Source organism: Phalacrocorax aristotelis, chromosome 10 (assembly GCF_949628215.1).
Source record: "Phalacrocorax aristotelis chromosome 10, bGulAri2.1, whole genome shotgun sequence".
Taxonomy (NCBI): Eukaryota; Metazoa; Chordata; class Aves; order Suliformes; family Phalacrocoracidae; genus Phalacrocorax; species Phalacrocorax aristotelis.
This window is the reverse complement of record NC_134285.1, coordinates 24,045,524-24,063,048: the sequence shown is the minus strand read 5'-3', so window position 1 is coordinate 24,063,048 and position 17,525 is coordinate 24,045,524. Positions and strand designations below refer to the sequence as shown.

The window sequence follows — 17,525 nt, the reverse complement described above, 5'->3', positions numbered from 1 at the left end:
GACCAGGAGCTCCTCCTCCTTGTCTCCTGGCATGTCAGGAAAAGGATGGTGAAAAAAAGAGAACAGCTCTTCTCTGCACTATCCCCAGGAGCTAAAGAAACTGTAGAAACAAGGATGATTTCCCAGCTGCATTCGCCCACAAGCATGGCATGGAAAAGAGGGAGACAAAAGGTTTTATATAGGGCAGGAAAGTTATGGACGTAGAGATGAGAAGGGAATAGAATAGAATAGAATAGAATAGAATAGAATAGAATAGAATAGAATAGAATAGAATAGAATAGAATAGAATAGAATAGAGTAGGAGGCCCCTAATTTGCCTCAAGAAGTCTAGCACTGGGTAGTGTCCAGATAAGAATGAGTTAACTGCTCAGGATGGAAATCAGTTAAGACCCAAGTAGAGCAAGAGAAACCTCATTTGCAAATCGCCCAGGGTCCTGACCTCTTGGAAGATGGTGTCACATCAGGGACATGGGGAAAGAGGGATGATGCCCCCTGGGCCCTGTGACTCTGGCCATGTGATTTCAGCGAGACATCGCAGGAGACACCGAATGAGGAAATGCTCCAGCCAGGTTTGCTCCACTGCTGGCAAGTGTTTGCTGCGGGGGCTTAGGGTGACGGGTCTGCTGTCAGCCCTCGTTTTCCCATCCCCAGTCCTGGCACCAGCTCATCTCCACTGACCCCTTCAGACCCCCTTCCCCAGCCCTGGCCAAGAGCCTGCCCAGGCTTGTTGTGTGCCAAACTGTGGGGTCATGGGAGGTACAGAGCATTTTTAACACGTTAACACCAAATCCCCTCAGGAGGACTGGGTGGCCAGAGCATCCCCTGCCAAAGCACCCCTCTCCCGCAGCAACGTGCCTCCGTGCCAGCACCTCCATGCCCAGACCTGCTGGAGGGGCAGGGTGCTCCCAGCTGTCTTTGCAGACCCCTTCCAGCCCTGCTTCGTGACATGGGCAAAGCCACCAGCACTGCTACAATGTTTAGAAGCAGGAGCTTGGAGTGGGTACAGATCCACTAGCAAACAGCTGATCCAGCCTGCCGAAACCCAGCCAGGGTCAGGTCAGAGAAACTGCACCACATAGCCTGCAGCCGGCTCCTGCTTGCAAAAGGCAGCTGACGACAGCTGGAGTCGTGTGTTAAATCGCTCTCTGGCATGTTTTGGCCACGCAAAGATGGACGCACAGTCCTGGGGTGGTGGGAAAGGCATCTGCCATAAGGCCACTCAGAAGGTGCTCCTCAAAAAGGTGGGGGCACCCAGAGCCTGCACCCGCTGGAAGGCCCGTCTCTCTGCTCCCTTCCTCGGGATGGGAATGGACAAACTAAAATGACCCTTTGGTTGTATTTGGTGTAGTGCCATGCAATACCGCCAGACACGCACACAGAGCAGGGTTAAATCAGCCCAAAATTAAAAGGCAAAACTGGAGATGACAAACTCTCAGCCTCCACAGTGAATGTGTGCGTGCATTCGGCGGCAGCCTGGTAAGCGCCTGCCTCACGGTGTGAGGAGGATGAGTGCGAGTTGCTGTGGGAACAGCAATTTGGGTTGTTCTGCCTCTGGGTTTCTGGCTTTTTGCCTTTGATATTGCGTTTGCTTTCTAGTTTTGCACTGAATTTTGTTCTCTCCTTTCATCGTCCTTTCCCTGAGGATGAAAGCATCCCTGTACCTCCATGAGGCAGAACCAGTGCTGGCACACTAGCCTCAGGTGACCCCTCTTAGGGGTGGCAGTGGGACCAGTGGCAGTCCGGATGGGGCTGGATGGGGTGCAGCACCCAGGGGAGCAGAGTGGACCCAGCTCTGAGGAGCAGGACGAGAGAGACCCCAGCTGAGCAGTGCCCGTCGCTCCAGGGTCTGCATGGGCCAGGAGCTCCAGCTGCAGCAGCAGAGTGTTAGTGATGGTGGAAATGCCATGCTTTTAAACAGCAATACTGTAGAAAGGATTTAATAGCATTAAATTACTCTTGAGTAACCACTGCAGCTTGCCTGGCACCTGGGCGTGACAGAGAGCCAGACAAGGGTACCCGTGCTGTCACCAGCATCCGAACAGTGCTTCCCCTCCTCTAGCTCTCATGGGCTTCGTGAATCCTCACGTCCACCCACTCCACCCATTACAGCTACACTTGGGGAAACCAGTGTGGCTCAGCAGGTACCCCGGGGACGATGCTTGACACATGGTCCTTCCGTTGGCCATGGTCAGTCCAGGGTCGTGTGGGTCGAGTGGAGGAGGACTGGACTGTCCTGGGTATGTGGAAGGAGCTGGATGCTCGTGTTTCCTGCACCTAGACCTTCCCCACATGTGTACCCCAGAGAGGAGTACGCTGGGACGTGTGACAGGAACCATGCCAGCCCCATCATGACCTCTCCTTGCCTCCACCTGCCAGCTCCAGCAGCAGGGGTATGAACAAGGCATAGCAGGGCTAAATAAATACAAGGCACAGGAGAAAATGTAAAATTAAATATTTTGGAAGAAAGCATTGTCAAAAACATTTTTAAAAATCTGTTCTATGAATCAGCAATTTCTGGTGAAAACCTAATCAGTTTATCGGATTTTTAGTGCTGGAGAACTGAGACCTTGAGACATTGAGTGAGTCCCAAATGAAGAGCATGGGGGGAGGAGGAGGAGGAAGGTGGGAAGGACAAGAGGGCTTGGCTTGAGGCACTCATGCCCCTGGGATTTTAGCTGCAACCACGGCACAGGGCAAGTAAGCTCCCGGCATCCCACAGCAAAGGTTGGAAGGAGGAAGCCCAGCCCTTGGGGGGACCATGGAGCCGGCGCTCAGTCCTTCTGGAGACACGGTGCCCCTGAAGCGCCACCGCTGCTGCAACTCATGAGATAACTGCTACAAAGAGGCCCTTTGTTTGCCGGTGATGGACATTTGCTGGGCGAATGGGAGTGATGGTATGGTGACAGTGCCAGATGTCTTGTGGGCAGCTGCCAGTTGGCATGGGGCAGTGGGGCCAGGATGGCTGGCTGGCACAGAGCCGGGTGCAGGGAGAGGAGGAGGCAACGTTACAGCACGTGGGGTAACGGAAGGCACTGCATCAGGTAGCCAAGGCTGCCCAGCAGGACAGGGAGACCTTGGTGGCAGTGGGTTCCTGGAGGCACAGGGGGAAGAGCATCCTCTTGGGGCTCCTGAAATCCACCCTGCTCCCTGGGTCACAGCTCAAAATATCACTGCCAGCATTGCCCCAATCCACAGCTGTCCTTGGAGCTTCAATGCCCTCACCAGCACCATGTCTGCACCCATCATGCAGCATCATGGATAAATGCCTGGGGGCAGATGACTGGGCCGGTCCCTGCCAGCCAGGGTGCTTGTGCCACACTCTGCCTGGGCTCTGCACCCTGCAGCATCCCCCTTGCCACCGCCAGGTCAGGTATGGTGTTCAGAGAGGTGCCTGCTTTGGTGAAGGGCTGACAGCGATGCAGACAGACAAAGCCCACACGGGCACCAGGCTCAGCTGGCGCAGACCTCAGCGCAAGGAGTGGGGTGAGGCACTGGAGGTCCCTACTCCCCTCACTAGCCCAAACTTGTGAACAAACTGCCAATGCTGCCAGTGCCTGAGGGATGAGAAACTCGCCCAAAGACCAATTGCTCCAGACCTGTGGGGCAGGGATTGTCCCCACCCAAGTGAAAGGATTCCTGGTGTTAATTGGGGCTGCTGGAAACGCTCGTTAGTAATAATAGGCACCACTATAGCAACGATGACAGTAACATGCTGACAAACTACACCTCCCAGGTTGCAATGCTGCAGGAAAAGCAGCATGGTGATAGTGGTGATTGTGATGATGGTGGAGGTGTTGGTGATGATGGCCGAGATGGTGGTGGTGGTGGCGATGATGGCGGTGATGGCAGTGGTGGTGGCAGCAGTGACAGTGATGGTGGTGGCAGTGATGATGGCATCAGTGGCAGTGGTGGTGCTGATGGTGGTGGTAGAGCACACATGGGACCCACAGGCCCTGTGCCCAATTTTGCTGGAGCTTGGGACAGGGTCCCCCTCTGGGGCTCTGACCCTGGCAGTGCCCCACAGCCCTCTCGGCCCCTCCCACCAGCACTGTCCCCACCACAGGCCATGTGCTGAATGCCCCCATGAGGACGTGGTGACAGCGCCTGCCACACGCCCATCTCCTCCACTGAGGTGCTGTGTCCTGGAGCCAGTCCCCAGCAAGCGCCCATGGGAGAGTGGTGGCCTCTCTGCTGCCTGCAGCAGCGATGGAGCCATTTCTCTTCAACCAGCAGGCAGGGAATTTGCCACGCAGGATTTAAATCCTGTTCTCACCCTTCCTTGTGAGCTGTCACAAGGCTGAGGTGTCCAGAAAAGCGGCAACGATGGGAGAAGGTAGGTGGCCCTCAATTAATGAAGAGGTCTGGTGTTTCAGGACATCGGAAGATCAGCATGATTTGTGGCAGCAGCAAAAGCGGGCACAGGCTTAATTATTGAACGCCCCAAGTCCAGAATTGTGGGATTTTTCTAGGGTACCGTGGGTAACAGAAACAGCATCAGCCAGCCTTTTAGGACAGGCCGTAACAGTATCTCACTGAGGTGTTTCGGGATGGGGTTAGCTTGGGGGGGGTTGCCCGCACCCTGCCTGCAGCGGCGGGTAGGTGGCAGCACCCATGGGGGGGGGGATACCCTGGTTCAAACCCAGCCCACCCGTTTCAGCACCTCGCAAGGGAGCAGGAGATGCTCGGGGAAGACAGGGAAGGCCAGCGGGATGACTGCCGGGCCCGGGCCCCGGAAGGAGGTGGAGTACGGGGGCTGGAGACCCCCAAGAGGACCCCAAGCCAGCAAAGGCCCGTGGGGACAGCCGCGTCCCCCGTGGTGAGCCCAGGGCAGGGCCCTGCGGGTGGCACAGCGGACGGACACGGCGCGGGGGTGATGGCACATGGCGCACGCCATGGGGACGTGGCAGCGGGGACAGGCTCCGGAGAGGCCGACACACGGCGCTCGACGTGCCGCAGCGGGCACCGGAGAGGTGACACGGCGGCCCCTGCGCCCCCGGCCCAGAGAGCACCAGACGCGGCGGGGGCGGGGCCCCACGCTGGGCACGCCCCTTATGCTAATGAGCGCTGAATCACGCTCAGCGGGACGCGGCCGCCGGGAAGGGCCGAACCACCCGCGCGGAGGGGGAGGGGAGAGCGGGCGGAGGGGAGCGGAGTGGGGCGGTGAGGCCAGGCGCCGCGGTGGCAACATGGGCCGCGGATGAGCAGCGGACCTCATCGGTCCTCGGGTGCGACACTCGCCGTGGGAGCGGGTAGCCTGCGGTGGAAGGGGACGCCGGGCGGGCGACCCCCAGCCGCGCGCGCGTGGTGGCGGCCGAGGGCGGGGCGGGCGGGCGGAGGGGTCGTGGGCGCCGGTCACGTGACGGGCGGGCCGCCGCCATTTTGTCCTGCGGAGGCAGTATTTAGGGCGCAGCTCCCGGCCCACCGCGCACTCCCGTCGGGACGAAGCTCTGCGCTGCTGTTGACTCCCCGCCCTCTCTACCCCTCCGCGCTGCCCGCAGCCGCCCTACTCCCCGTTTCCTTTCCTTCCCGGCCTGTGCCCTCCTCGCCTCCGCCATTTTGTAGCCGATCGCTGCCCGCGGAGGACCGGTGTCGCGGCGGAGCCTCCCGCCTCCCCCTTCCCCGCCCTCTCGCGCTCCCGCTCCTAGCGGCGCCTCGCCCCGGCCCGCGCAGCCATGTCCTCCAGCGCCAGTCCCGAGTACGCCTCCTTCTTCGCCGTGATGGGCGCCTCGGCTGCCATGGTCTTCAGCGGTGAGCACCCGTTCGGCCTCCCGGGGGGGGACGTGGGGACCCGGGGCAGCCAGGGAGGGGGGAGCGCGGGCTGGCTCACCGCCGTAGCGCCGGGGAAGCGGTGTGGCAGGGGGCGAGGATCGACCCTTTACCCGTCTACCCCACGCCCCTGGCGGGGTGGGACCCCTGGCCGCCGGCCTGCTGGACGGGACGCCCTCCTGGCCTGCCCGCGGGGGCGGCCCCGGACCCGGGGGGTGGCTACCCCTGCCCCCCCCCCCCGCTCCATCCGGGCTACCGGGGTGCGGCGGAGGGGGTCTGCGCGGGTGACGTCACTGCGGCGCGTGCCGCCGCCGGCGGAGCCCCCGCTCCACGTGACTGCGGCGGCGCCGCCCGGGCCGGCCCCGCGGGGGGGGGGGGGGGCCGTGCCTCCAGTCCTGGGGGCCTTCGGTCAGACACGCGTCCGGGATGGGGGTGCATCGGCCAGAAAGCCAGTGTCACCGCCGGCCCCGGTCCCGCCGCCGCTGCCGGGCGCCTGAGTGTGCGGTGCGGGAGGCTCCCGTGCCTACCCCTTGGGGCTCTGGCGTCTTCGGTGGTGAGTCTGCCCCAGTCTTCCGTAGAAGTCAGCCTTTGCAGGCTCCCGTGGGGCTGGGTACAGCACTTCTGCTGGAAATAGGGCAAAGTTGCTTTTTAAAACGCTTCTTGGATAATGCAGGATGGGTTTTTAACGGGATTGAAACCCGAATATGCAAGCATTTTGGGAGTGAGGTTGGCTTTAAATATATTAGTGACATTAAAAGGAACTGATAGGTTCCTGACCTTCCCTTTAAAATGGGAGATGCCTGAAATACTGAGAAGGAGAAGCTCTTCTCTAGTGGCTGGCTGGCTGCATCTTAAGTCATTGAGTTTCAGTGTGGAGTAAATTGGGTCATTCTGTGGTGTTGCTCTCCCTATTGAAGAATGTTTTATGTGGAGACCAGTAAATGCTGTTTTACACTTGGAAGACCATCACGTGATGCCTTCCCTCTCTCTTGGAGCCTGACTAAACATTCTGCAGAAAATGACTGCTGTTCTGGACCAAGCATCTACTGTTTCCCTATAGGTGCAGAACTGATGTTCTGTTTGCTATGTAACATGGGGAAGGCCTCAGCTAGTTTTTTTCCCCAAGTGCAAGCGTTAAAGTAACTAGCAATACAAGAACTAGGAATCAGTCTGGTTTTCTCTTCTGAAGACTTGGCCAGTGTCTCCACATGTGTGAGCATACTGACTTGTCTTCATCTGCCACCATGTTTGGCTCCCAGTTGAGGAATCAAAATGCTCAAGTGTTAAAGAGGCTGTAGCTCAAGTTGTGTATGTGTTCACGTGCTTGGATTCTCATTATATTAAAGTAGCCTCTGAGATGGCAGCTCGGCCTGCATGGCAAAATTGTGGAAGCTGCTCTTGATTGATTAGTGTGGCAGATCAAACTGTAAAGGCTTTAGCTAAGCAGACAGAGTAAAACTAGTGTTTGAGAGGAAGCTGTCTAGCTGTGCTGGTGTTGGCACCGCTGATGGTTTTCACGCTGGCCAAGTTCATGGCTTTAATCTTTGGGGGGTGGGAACCCAACCCTGACTGGCTGTGTTTAGGCTTGCTCAGTCTGTACCCAGTGGTGGGATGCAGGTGTCCTGTGCTGTAGGCAATTAGCCTCCTGCCACCTTGGAGTTTAACTCCATTGTACTCACACTTGACAGGTGAGGACTTCACTGAAAACAGTATGGCCAGCATTGGTACTACTGACCTACCTGCCTCTCAGCTACTGAAGATAATGGAGGAATAGATTAAGACCTAGTCACTTTTTGGGGGAAAAAAGCAGACCATTTCCTTCTGCAAAATAGGACCTTAATTGCTGCTAAATACCAAGCTTTCTTCCTGAGGCAGGAGTCACTGGATTCCTCTTGCAAAATTGAACCTGGAAGCAAAAGAGCACTGATGTACGGCCTTTTAGACACTGGTTTTGTGATATGCAAGGTTGGTTCAGTGGAAATATCAGGGATGCAAGCTTGAGTCAGCATTTTGATAGGAATTCAAAGTGTTGCTTCGCATGTCTAGAAGTGAAGCATTTCTTAGAAGTGGTGGGTTTGATAGCTTGGTACTGTGGGGTTGCAAGTTAAAGGGGAAGATTTGAGTTAGGTAGCTCAAAGTGAGTGCTTAAGCTATGTTGATGAAGGCTTGGTTACTACCATGTCGCTGCTGGTATGTGACTGGTCCTTGATGCAGGATCTGTGTCAGATGGTCCTAATGCCAGCAGGTCTGAGCCATGAAGTTAGTCTCTTGCTAGGTCCTAAGTGTGCCTGATGAGTTCCGTCACTGGAACAACACCTTATAGATGAAACTTGGATTTTTAAGGCAATATGGCAGAGGTGTCAATAGGATAAACTAAAATTTGAAGTGTCATCTAGCTTTCCTAAGAGGGTTGCAATACTACAGCATGTTCTGATGTTAATTGAATATTAGTTGCTAAAAGAGCCACCCTGACTTAGAAGTAAGGAGCTAAGTCTGCTTGGACAAGCAGTGTAAAACTATCTAAAAATTGTCCTATATATCAGTGTTAATTAGTGCAGTGATCATGTCTGACTCATGCTGTATCTAGAGATCAGATTCTTGTGGAGCTTTTAGTTCTGAGACCTGTTTCTAGTAAACATGTTCAAGTTCTATACTGTCCAAGCTAGTTTGATGTGAAAACAAGCAACTTTATGCAGTACTGTTTGATGTTTGAACATTAACTGCTGATGGTAAATAGATAGCAGAACTTGTTCTGGTCAGCTAGTACTGATGGCGGCTAGAAAGACTAAAGCAGGCTCCTGTGACCTTGGCTATCTTTGAGCCTGCTTATTAATTTGTTGATTACATTTTGTTCTGATAGCTAAAGTTCCTTTATTTCATATGTGTAGAACATGTGGCTGGCTCAGTGTCAGGTGCTGTTGAGTGATTAAATTATTGCAGCTTTTCCTTGTGACTTCAGCATGCCAAAATGGAAAAGCATGGTATTGGGTGAAGCTGCCCAATTCTGTGCTTGCTGCTGCTCTGTGTAGAAAAGTGTGATGTCCCAGGCAAACCCCGCTAGCCTCCATAATGTGGTAAGGAGTCTTACGTAGAGTGGCAGTCTGGATGGGCATTCATTGCCTTCAGTGCTGCTTCACTATCAAGCATCTGGAAGACTGCTAATGAAGAGAACTCTGGCCAGCAGTGCTAAGGTTAGTCCTGTGTTGTATTCTCATTGTTGCTGCAGAGCTAATGAAATAATACTTTTTTAAACTAGGGCTGCAGATATTGTAGCAGTTGCATAGCTATTAAGGGACCTCCATGGTGAAATTGCTGGCTTGGAACATCTAGCTTGATGCAGCTGACAGCCCTGTACGCTGTGATTCTAGAAGGCATCATGGCTATAAATGACTTGCAGCCTTGAAGGCAAATTACACCCATGCTTCCTGAAATACTGTCTCTGGATGGGTAGGGAGATGGAAGAGCTGCTTGCTTCTCAGTAAGGAGCTGTAGGCTTCAACCTAAAAGGAGCTTGCAGACTCCTCAGCTGTAGCTTGCAGATAAAAATGAAATGGCAGAACAGGGTGCAGCCCGAGATAGTCATCTTTTCCAAATCATTAAAGAGTTCTTCAAAGGCATTGTGATATGGGCAGGAAAGCTTTGTGGGTCAGATGTTTGAGCTACCAGCCTGTCTACATACAGTAGAGACACTAGCTTAAGGATTCATCCTTAAGAGCAGGTAAATAAGCAGACTACCAAGACATAAGTCTTATAACAGAAGTAAACCAGATAGGCAGTATTTCTATAGCTCAGTTAAGGGAAGACAACACGGGCGTTATTTCCACTCGGTAAATGCTAGTCTTAGTATCATCTGAAAACCAGGTCTATCATCAGGATAAACTATTGGCTCTACAAAACTTGGCTTAAGCAGATATGCTGCTGCTGCTTGCCCTGTGGCTTCCAGGTGTACCTGAGGGGTCTCCTGTCTCATCCTGAAGTCCCTATAGACTATAAAGTCTGCAGATAGTTCCCCTCTGATGGGAACATTCAGAGCAGCAGTGGAGATGAATGCCAGCTGCCTCAAGACCTCATAGTCAACTTGCTTTTTCCCTTCCTAAAACTTAGCCTCTTCCATCTGTCCAGAGCCTGACTGATTCCAAGCAGTGGTTGCAAGCTGGAAAAGTCTCCAGCCTGATAAGGCTGTTCAGTGATGCGTAAAACAAGGGTTTCACAGAAGTGTATGCTTCCACCAGCTTGCTGTCCTCGCCAAACAGTAAGGCATAACTTGCTGAACTGGCTTCCTTCAGACTGTGAATCTTGTGAGTGCGAGGCTTCAAGTCAGGCTAGTCTGGCCACAGGAGTGTCTGCTGGATGCAGTCAGATGACCTTGGCTTTCTCACGCTTCAGAAATGAGGCAGCTTAGCTGTGGATGCATGCTGGTGAGTGGTGTAAGCTGCTGTTAGAGCAACTAGATGAAGAGGGCACCTGCTAAATGGTATAACAAACTACTCTGCCAGTCAGTGCCCTGCAGTACAGTGGTCCACCCAGTCTGTGAAATGGGTCATCTTTAAAGTTGCAGGGGAGCTTGTTATTTATCTATCTTTTATCATACAAGTGACTGGACTTTGCTGCTTGCAGAAGAGCAAGCCTGTACTCTGTGGTACCAAGTGCCAGCCTTACCATGCTTTAAAAAAATTGGCTTTGTGTGCTATGTCAGACAAACCAGAGTACCAATTGCAGCGCTCCTGGATTGCTTGGACAGTTGACTGATAATTCCTTTTTTCCTTTGGACTGCTGCAATAGCAGCAGCTTTGCAGGAACTGGTAGACTTTTAAGTTCTTGAATTTACTGAATAAAAGTAAATGACCTTGCTAGCCTTGCAGGTCATTTTTGATAATGCTGTAAGCTGACAGTGCTAGGCTTGTTTGAAATCCCCACACCCTCTCATAATATTAGGGAAGAACAAAAAGCATGCTGTCCCTAATCCTATAACAGGTGACTTGCTAAAGACTTTCAAACTGTACAACTTCCGGTAGAGCAGCTTATCTGTTTAACCCCCTCCCCCAGTTATCACTGGGGGAACTGGCTATAGCCAGCCTTTGGTCAGTGTGATCTGAATTTGCGTATGTGCCAGATACAGTTCCTCTTGTGGCTGTCTCTTCTGTGGAGATGCAACTGGACGTAGCAACAGGGTTTTTCCAGGGCAGCCATGGATTATCCATTACTTTTACCTGAGGGAGAGCTGTTTGTTAAATGTGGTGGTGCTGGAGGGGCCTGAGAAGAGTGGGAAGCAACCTGTTCCTTTGAAAATGCCCAGGTTTCTGGCATGGCAAAGCAGGGTTTGTACTTGAGCTGGAATTGCCTCTTAACAGTTTTCCAACCACTTAAGAATAACCTACTCAAGGATGAATAGGTATTGAGGTGAATTGATGACTGCTGCAGAGGGCAGCCTGTTGGGTAATAGATTAATTATGAAGGGCTCCAGATGTAAGTACTTCTCTGGAATACTCTTTCAGACTTGCTATGATAGTAACCCATGGTATCTTAATTGAAAGCTTGACTTGTGCTACTAGCTCACTTCTGAGTGCAAGGAAATTCTGCATGTTAGTGTTCTAGAAATCTTTCACACATTGCAGTATAAAAACCTGCTTCTCTGTGGTGGGACACAGGAGAAATCATTGGCTCTGAATGGACCAAATGCTGCTGGAGCGTGTGTGGCTGGTTCTGAACCTCTGTGTTATTGGGCTCAGTGTGTCAGTGTGTTGCAACTGCTGAAGCTGCATCTATGCAAATGGTTCCCTGCCTTGAAGGGTCCTGGTAATGTGGTCACTGTCCATAGGTGTGTGTCTGCAGAGCTTTGCAGAACTGAGACAAAACTTCTGGTAATAGCCTCTTCCTCTATTGAAGGAGAGTCACATGAGGTGACTTGCTAACTTAGCTGCAAGATTAATGTTCTCTGTGTATGACCTTGCCGAGCACTGTAGCTATAGCTACAAAAGGCTGGTCCTAATACTTGATCTAGCACTTGATCTAAACCACAGGCTGCTCAAGTACTGGCAGTGAATATCAGAAGCAAACTCTACTGAAAGTCCAGGTAGTGGCAAGACTACAACTAGTCTTCAGTCCTTACTGAACCTATTACCTATGTGGCAAGTTACTTTCTAGTTCATACTTTATCTTGGAGCCGCGCAGCTGTTCTACCTCTGCTCCCACTTTTGACTAATAGAAAGTAATGGCTATGGTGAGGTGCCAGGCAGCATATCCACAGCCCTGTGGGAGTGTGTTTTGTCCCCAGGAGCAGTAAGGAATCAACTCTGGCTTGTGAGTTCAAGGAGTTACTCTTCAGAAGTGTTTCAAAATTAAGTTAACCTTTTAAACGGGCTTACTGGGAGTAGGTGATCTTGAATGGTGTTGAAGTAACTCTTCTGTATTATAACACTGTATTGAACTTAAAAATGGCATGGTTCCTAGTTATAGACCAGAATGGCTTCCCTCTGTGATGAAGCACTTTGCCTACCTAGCTTTTACAGCTGCCAGGTAAATGTTTTGATAGCTATGTGTATGCTTTAAAGGTAGTGTCCAGCTTAATTCGTCTGTATGTTAGAGGTGATGGAGCTATAGGATTGGAAGCAAATACATGGCGTCTTGGTATGTAACAATAGTACAGCTCTTGTTCCATTTTCACTGTCTTCCACATAGATCTCTTCAAACCCTATTCACTGAAGATATTGGGAAACATGTCCTTCTAACTCATCAGGAACATTAAATGTAGCATATGAAGCATAGGTGCTTCAGATGTTAACAGCTGCCAAGAGGTTGGGGTATCATCAAAGGTGTAAAGAGAACTTCTCAGGCTAGTGAAGAGCAGTAAGACAAGCCGCCTTGTAAGATACTGGAGAAGGAGCTGTGGGGGACTCCAGTGTAAGCCTGTTAGGATGCTGATGAAGACTTCACTTGGAGCAGATGTGCCAAGCTCTGAAGCTGTGTTTGGCACCTGTGACTGTCCACCAGTGGGAGTGTACTAGATCTTCAGTGTAATCTAAAAATGTAATGTTACAACTAGCTGCCACAGAGTATGTGTAGACTTTGTGTTAATGTGTCTAGACCAAGTTCAAGACATAAGCTCTTGCCTATTTCCTAGAAATTGAATTTAATAACTGGGAATTGACAAACTTGTGCTGATCTGCCCCTCCTCAAAAGCTTAAGCAGGCTGGCTTTCTGTAAGTGGGATTACAAAATCAGCTTCCGTAATCCATTGCTGCATTAATTGCAACATCTTTAAGTAACTTCAGGCTTGGTGGAAGTAATGAGACTGGTCTAATAGTGAACTTCCCTCATGAGCCTTGGTGTTTCTGGAGAGGTATGTAAACTATTCCAAACAAGAGAAGTGGTTTTTGCAAAATACTGTAGCCAGTCTAGATAGCCTGAATCTTGATTCTGCTTACTTCTAGTCCTTAGAAGGTGCCTCATTCAACAGAAGTTCCTAATTCAAATTAGTGATTTCTTTCTAGACTTCCTAGGAGGCAGACCCTTAAATAGTACCATCACTGATACTGCTAGCTAGGTCTGTGTTCTAGTTTTCAGGCTCAGCTTAATTTGCAAGTGAAACTTGTCTTCTGTTCTTGGCTCAGGCTTCCAGCTAAGCTGGATTCTAGTACTGAATCACACTGAACAACCTTTTACATCTGACTCATTTAGTGAGGATCCAGGTAACAGGAGGTTCATGAGCTTTGCTAGTACGGAACCAATTTGTAGTTGATAATGAGGCTTTCCCTTCAAGTTTTTGTAACTAAAACTGAACTTCCTTCCAATAGTGAGTCTTGTTAGTGCAGTAGTGCTACCTTTAATCTTAAGTTTCTTAGTGCAAAGCCAGGAGGATTACTGTTCAGTTCTTGACTGCTCAAAGATAGGCTTCATGTAAAAGCTGTGTGAGAAGCAGGAAAGTGCATATCCTGCACCCTTTGAATACCTCCCAGCAACTCATTTGGGCAAAGTGCACCATCTCACTTGGATGCTGGTATAAGAGGCTGGTACAGATAGTTGTGGAACAAGCAGCTCTCCCCCATAGAAACCTTAATTTTTAAGTGGGTGGAGCAAACTCAAAGTAGGTCTCTGAACAGTACAAAGATTTGAAATCCCCATGGCTTTAATATTCTCCAGTGGCCTTTTAGAGCAGGCAAGGGCATTTTCATGCTAAATAGGACTGTTACCTTTGAGTATCAGCCTGGTAGTGTCTGAAAGGATACTTTCTACCCTTCCACATACCTTGCAGTGCTGCTTCAAGGACTTAGTCCCGGGTTGCTGTGGACTTGCATATCATCTCTTAGGTGATGGTGAGTGCAGTCCAGAATTAAGGAGTTCCTAGAGTACTCCAGAGCAAGGTTGCAAGGAAAAGGGTCTTTCCAAGTACTTCAGAACCAAAGAACGAGGTCTTTGTAGAAGCTTTTGTGTGACACTAATACAGAGTTTTCAAGGCAGAGGTTACTTTTTGGGGTGGTGTTTTGGGACTCTTGATTCTAGAATGTCTCAGTTGGAGGTGATAAGCCCATGTTCTGCTTTGAAAACCAAGCTTTGGATTCCTGTCTTGATCTCTGCATGCTCAAGTGTTTACAAAGGTGATCAGTGAACCCTGGGGGTAAGGTGGCTGTGGTCTTCTGCAACCTACAAGCCATATTCTGCTTTGTGGTTTCAGTGGCTGGATTGTTAGTGTTTAGACCTGAATCCTGTGTGGTGGCATATTGACACATTAAGAGGGTGTCCTTTCTCCAACGAATGAAGTGCAGCAATAATAGGTGAAGTTGCTATCCCAGTATGTGTCTGATGAAAGTGAAATGGCATGTTTGACCCCAGGATGAAACATAGGCCAGATGGGGCCCTCTTCATCAAAACCTATGAAGGATGGCAGGGGGTGACTTGTTAAATGTTGGGTGCATCTGAGAACCCGGCTCAAGTGGCTCAAAGTTCAGTGTCTGTAAAATCTGGCTTTCAGCCAGGTTACATTGTGCTGCAGTAGCAAGACATGTTTTGTTTCCTTTGCAGATCAGCTGAGTAGAGCCTTACAGCATGGGCTCAAACTATGAAGTTCAAACTTGGACCTTGGGTTTTGGTTCTTATCAGGGAATGAATGCCTGCTGGGGAGTATACCTTGCTCTGAAGCTAGCTTAGAAGAGGCTATTCTGTTATCAGTACTGTTTGAACTTTTTTACTTACCTAGCTTTGGTCTAGGATTCCGGGTAGGTTACTTCCTCATCCCTTAAGGGAGTATTCCTGGCTCACAAACCAAGTAGTCAAGTGACCATGTTAGTTTAGCACAGTTATTCCTTGTGCTGACTCAACTGATCTAATACTGCAGTCCTAGTGGAGGAGATGAGGGATGTCTAATGCATTTTTTTCTCTTCCAGCCTTGGGAGCTGCATATGGAACAGCGAAGAGTGGCACGGGTATTGCAGCCATGTCTGTCATGAGGCCTGAGCTCATCATGAAGTCAATCATCCCTGTTGTCATGGCGGGTATTATAGCTATCTATGGCCTTGTAGTGGCAGTCCTCATTGCCAATGCCCTCTCACCTTCTATCACGCTATTCAAGTAAGTTGCTGCATCTGTCAGTTTTGTTTAAGTTTGGTCACTATTTTGATGCTGCTGAATGGGTGGGTTTTGCTCAAGACCCTTGGAAGGACTGTCAATGCTAAATGCACCGAACCTGGGCTTTGGAGTATGGACTGGACTTCAGCTGTCCTGCTTAATGCCTTAGTATCCAGTGGTAGTGCTGCCTGATTAGTTCGCTGTATTAGCTAACAGATCAGACATCCCACTGCTAGAGATAATGCAGTGGTTTATGGCCTGAAAGAAACAGTGTACAGGAAGTACTGTGATAGGAGGCTGAGCTTGTTTCATGGTGCCAAATTCTAGACTTGGAATACACAGGTCTTTCCAGGGCTGTCTAAATAGTTCTCCTGTTGCCTGGGAGATGTAAGTGAATAATTAATATTGCTTGTTGCTTTGTACTGGTAAATCAATCCTCAAGCTATACATTGGGCCTCTACACCACTACAGTCTGAAACTTAATCTACTCTTAACTTTTGAGAACAGCTGGTTGGTTGAGACATCTCAATAAAACAATGCTTCTGAGGTTTAACAGAATAGATGTGTCACTGTACAAGCTACAGCCGATGAGCAGCATGGTTAGCCTCATAAGCCGTGATCTCAGAAACAGTAGTTAAAATGCTCCTTTGCAGTTACCAGGTGGCCAGATACTGATAGAAACTCCTCCCCAGGTACCCTTGCTCTGCAAGAGTTGGACAGGAATGGTCAGGTTTTCCAGGCAAGAGACCTAATAATCACCTGGATGTGCTATGGCTGTGTAATAAGGTTCCTGAAAGTAGGAGACAAAAGCAGCTATTAACAGGCTACACAGCACTGTGGGATGGGCATTACTGCAAGTGCTAGCCCACATGGCTGGAGTAGGTACAGCTCTGGCAGTGTGCTAAGCCTGCAGCTGACTGAAGTGGCTGCAGGCAAGCTGGGTGGCTATGCTAACTCACAGGCCCAGTAGCTTAGCTTAGTGTATGAGCTGTACCTGAACAACAGCTAAAGATCTTGCATAGCTGCCCATTTATCTTGAGTATCAGAACTAGGAGCCTTAGGAAGCATCTGCTTTGTGAGACATACTGTGCTTGCTTAAAGAGTATAGAAGCTCTTTTGGCAGGAAAGAGGTTCCCTTTAAATGCTTTAATGTTAATTCTTACTTCCTTTGGGGAGAGCGAAAAAGGGCTAGCCTGAAGTTGAAGGGTTGGGTATCCTGTTGCTTGCCACTGAAACTCTTTTCATCTCTGTCCTACAGGAGCTTTCTTCAGCTGGGTGCTGGCTTGAGTGTGGGCCTCAGTGGTCTTGCTGCTGGCTTTGCCATTGGCATTGTGGGTGATGCAGGTGTACGGGGAACAGCACAGCAGCCCAGGTTATTTGTGGGCATGATCCTGATCTTGATCTTCGCTGAAGTCTTGGGTCTCTATGGCCTCATTGTTGCCCTTATCCTCTCCACAAAGTAAATGTTGGGATATGATGTAAAGAGATGTAACAAATCCACGTTTAAAAAAAAAGCTCCAGAATGAAAATGGTCTCTCCGATGTGTACAGTTGTCCCAATTTGGTAGTTGATCTCTTGTAAATGCGCAATGTATGTTAGTGACTTGTCTGTCCTGTGTGTACTTCAATATTAAATTGGATGGGCTGCTCCAAGCCTGCTGCATGGCTTGGGGTGGCCTGTGTGCAATTTTCCACCCATTGCTGTTAGTACTTTATGTATAAATATGAACTAGAAATGTAATTTTTTTCTCTTCACTGGATGTTTATTTATAAAAGACTTGACATGTTCATACATCTATGGAGCAAGGATTTTCAATTTCCCATGCTATATATATTAATCTTTATATATAGGTAGATTACACTGTGGGGTCAATTGTAAGTGCAGAGAATTCCTTGGATGTAACTTTGATTCTAAAGATTGCTGTATCGTCCCGGTATTGGAGTATGAGAATTTCGTGTTTTATTACAGCAATTGTCCAAAACACTCCTGTGTTTCAGTAGTAACTGCGTATGCTCCGGCATCAGAGTCATGCACCCAGTGTTGGGTTACAAACTTATACCATGTTTCCGAATAAAACTTCCTCACTACATTGCTGTAATGAGTCCTCTGCCTCTGATTTCGTGCTTTTGCTGCTCCTTTAGGAAGAGGAGGGATTCCTCTATGGGGAGGCAGCTTCTTGAAGTGACTGAGCACCATGA

At 50.0% G+C, this 17,525-nt stretch overlaps 1 protein-coding gene across 2 annotated transcripts; it reads left to right on the top strand.

Annotated features, from left to right (window-relative positions):
* Window positions 1-5,319: 5,319 nt before the first annotated feature.
* ATP6V0C (ATPase H+ transporting V0 subunit c) lies at window positions 5,320-17,420 on the top strand. Of its 2 annotated transcripts, none has more exons than XM_075105874.1 (3): window positions 5,320-5,748; window positions 15,147-15,330; window positions 16,586-17,420. In XM_075105874.1, the coding sequence occupies exons 1-3, from the start codon at window positions 5,673-5,675 to the stop codon at window positions 16,788-16,790; spliced, it is 465 nt and encodes a 154-aa protein (XP_074961975.1). In that variant the 5' UTR covers window positions 5,320-5,672; the 3' UTR covers window positions 16,791-17,420. The 2 variants fall into 2 exon arrangements, with proteins under 2 accessions (XP_074961975.1, XP_074961974.1); XM_075105873.1 differs by lacking the exon at window positions 5,320-5,748 and adding an exon at window positions 6,141-6,319.
* The last annotated feature ends 105 nt before the right edge of the window (window positions 17,421-17,525 follow it).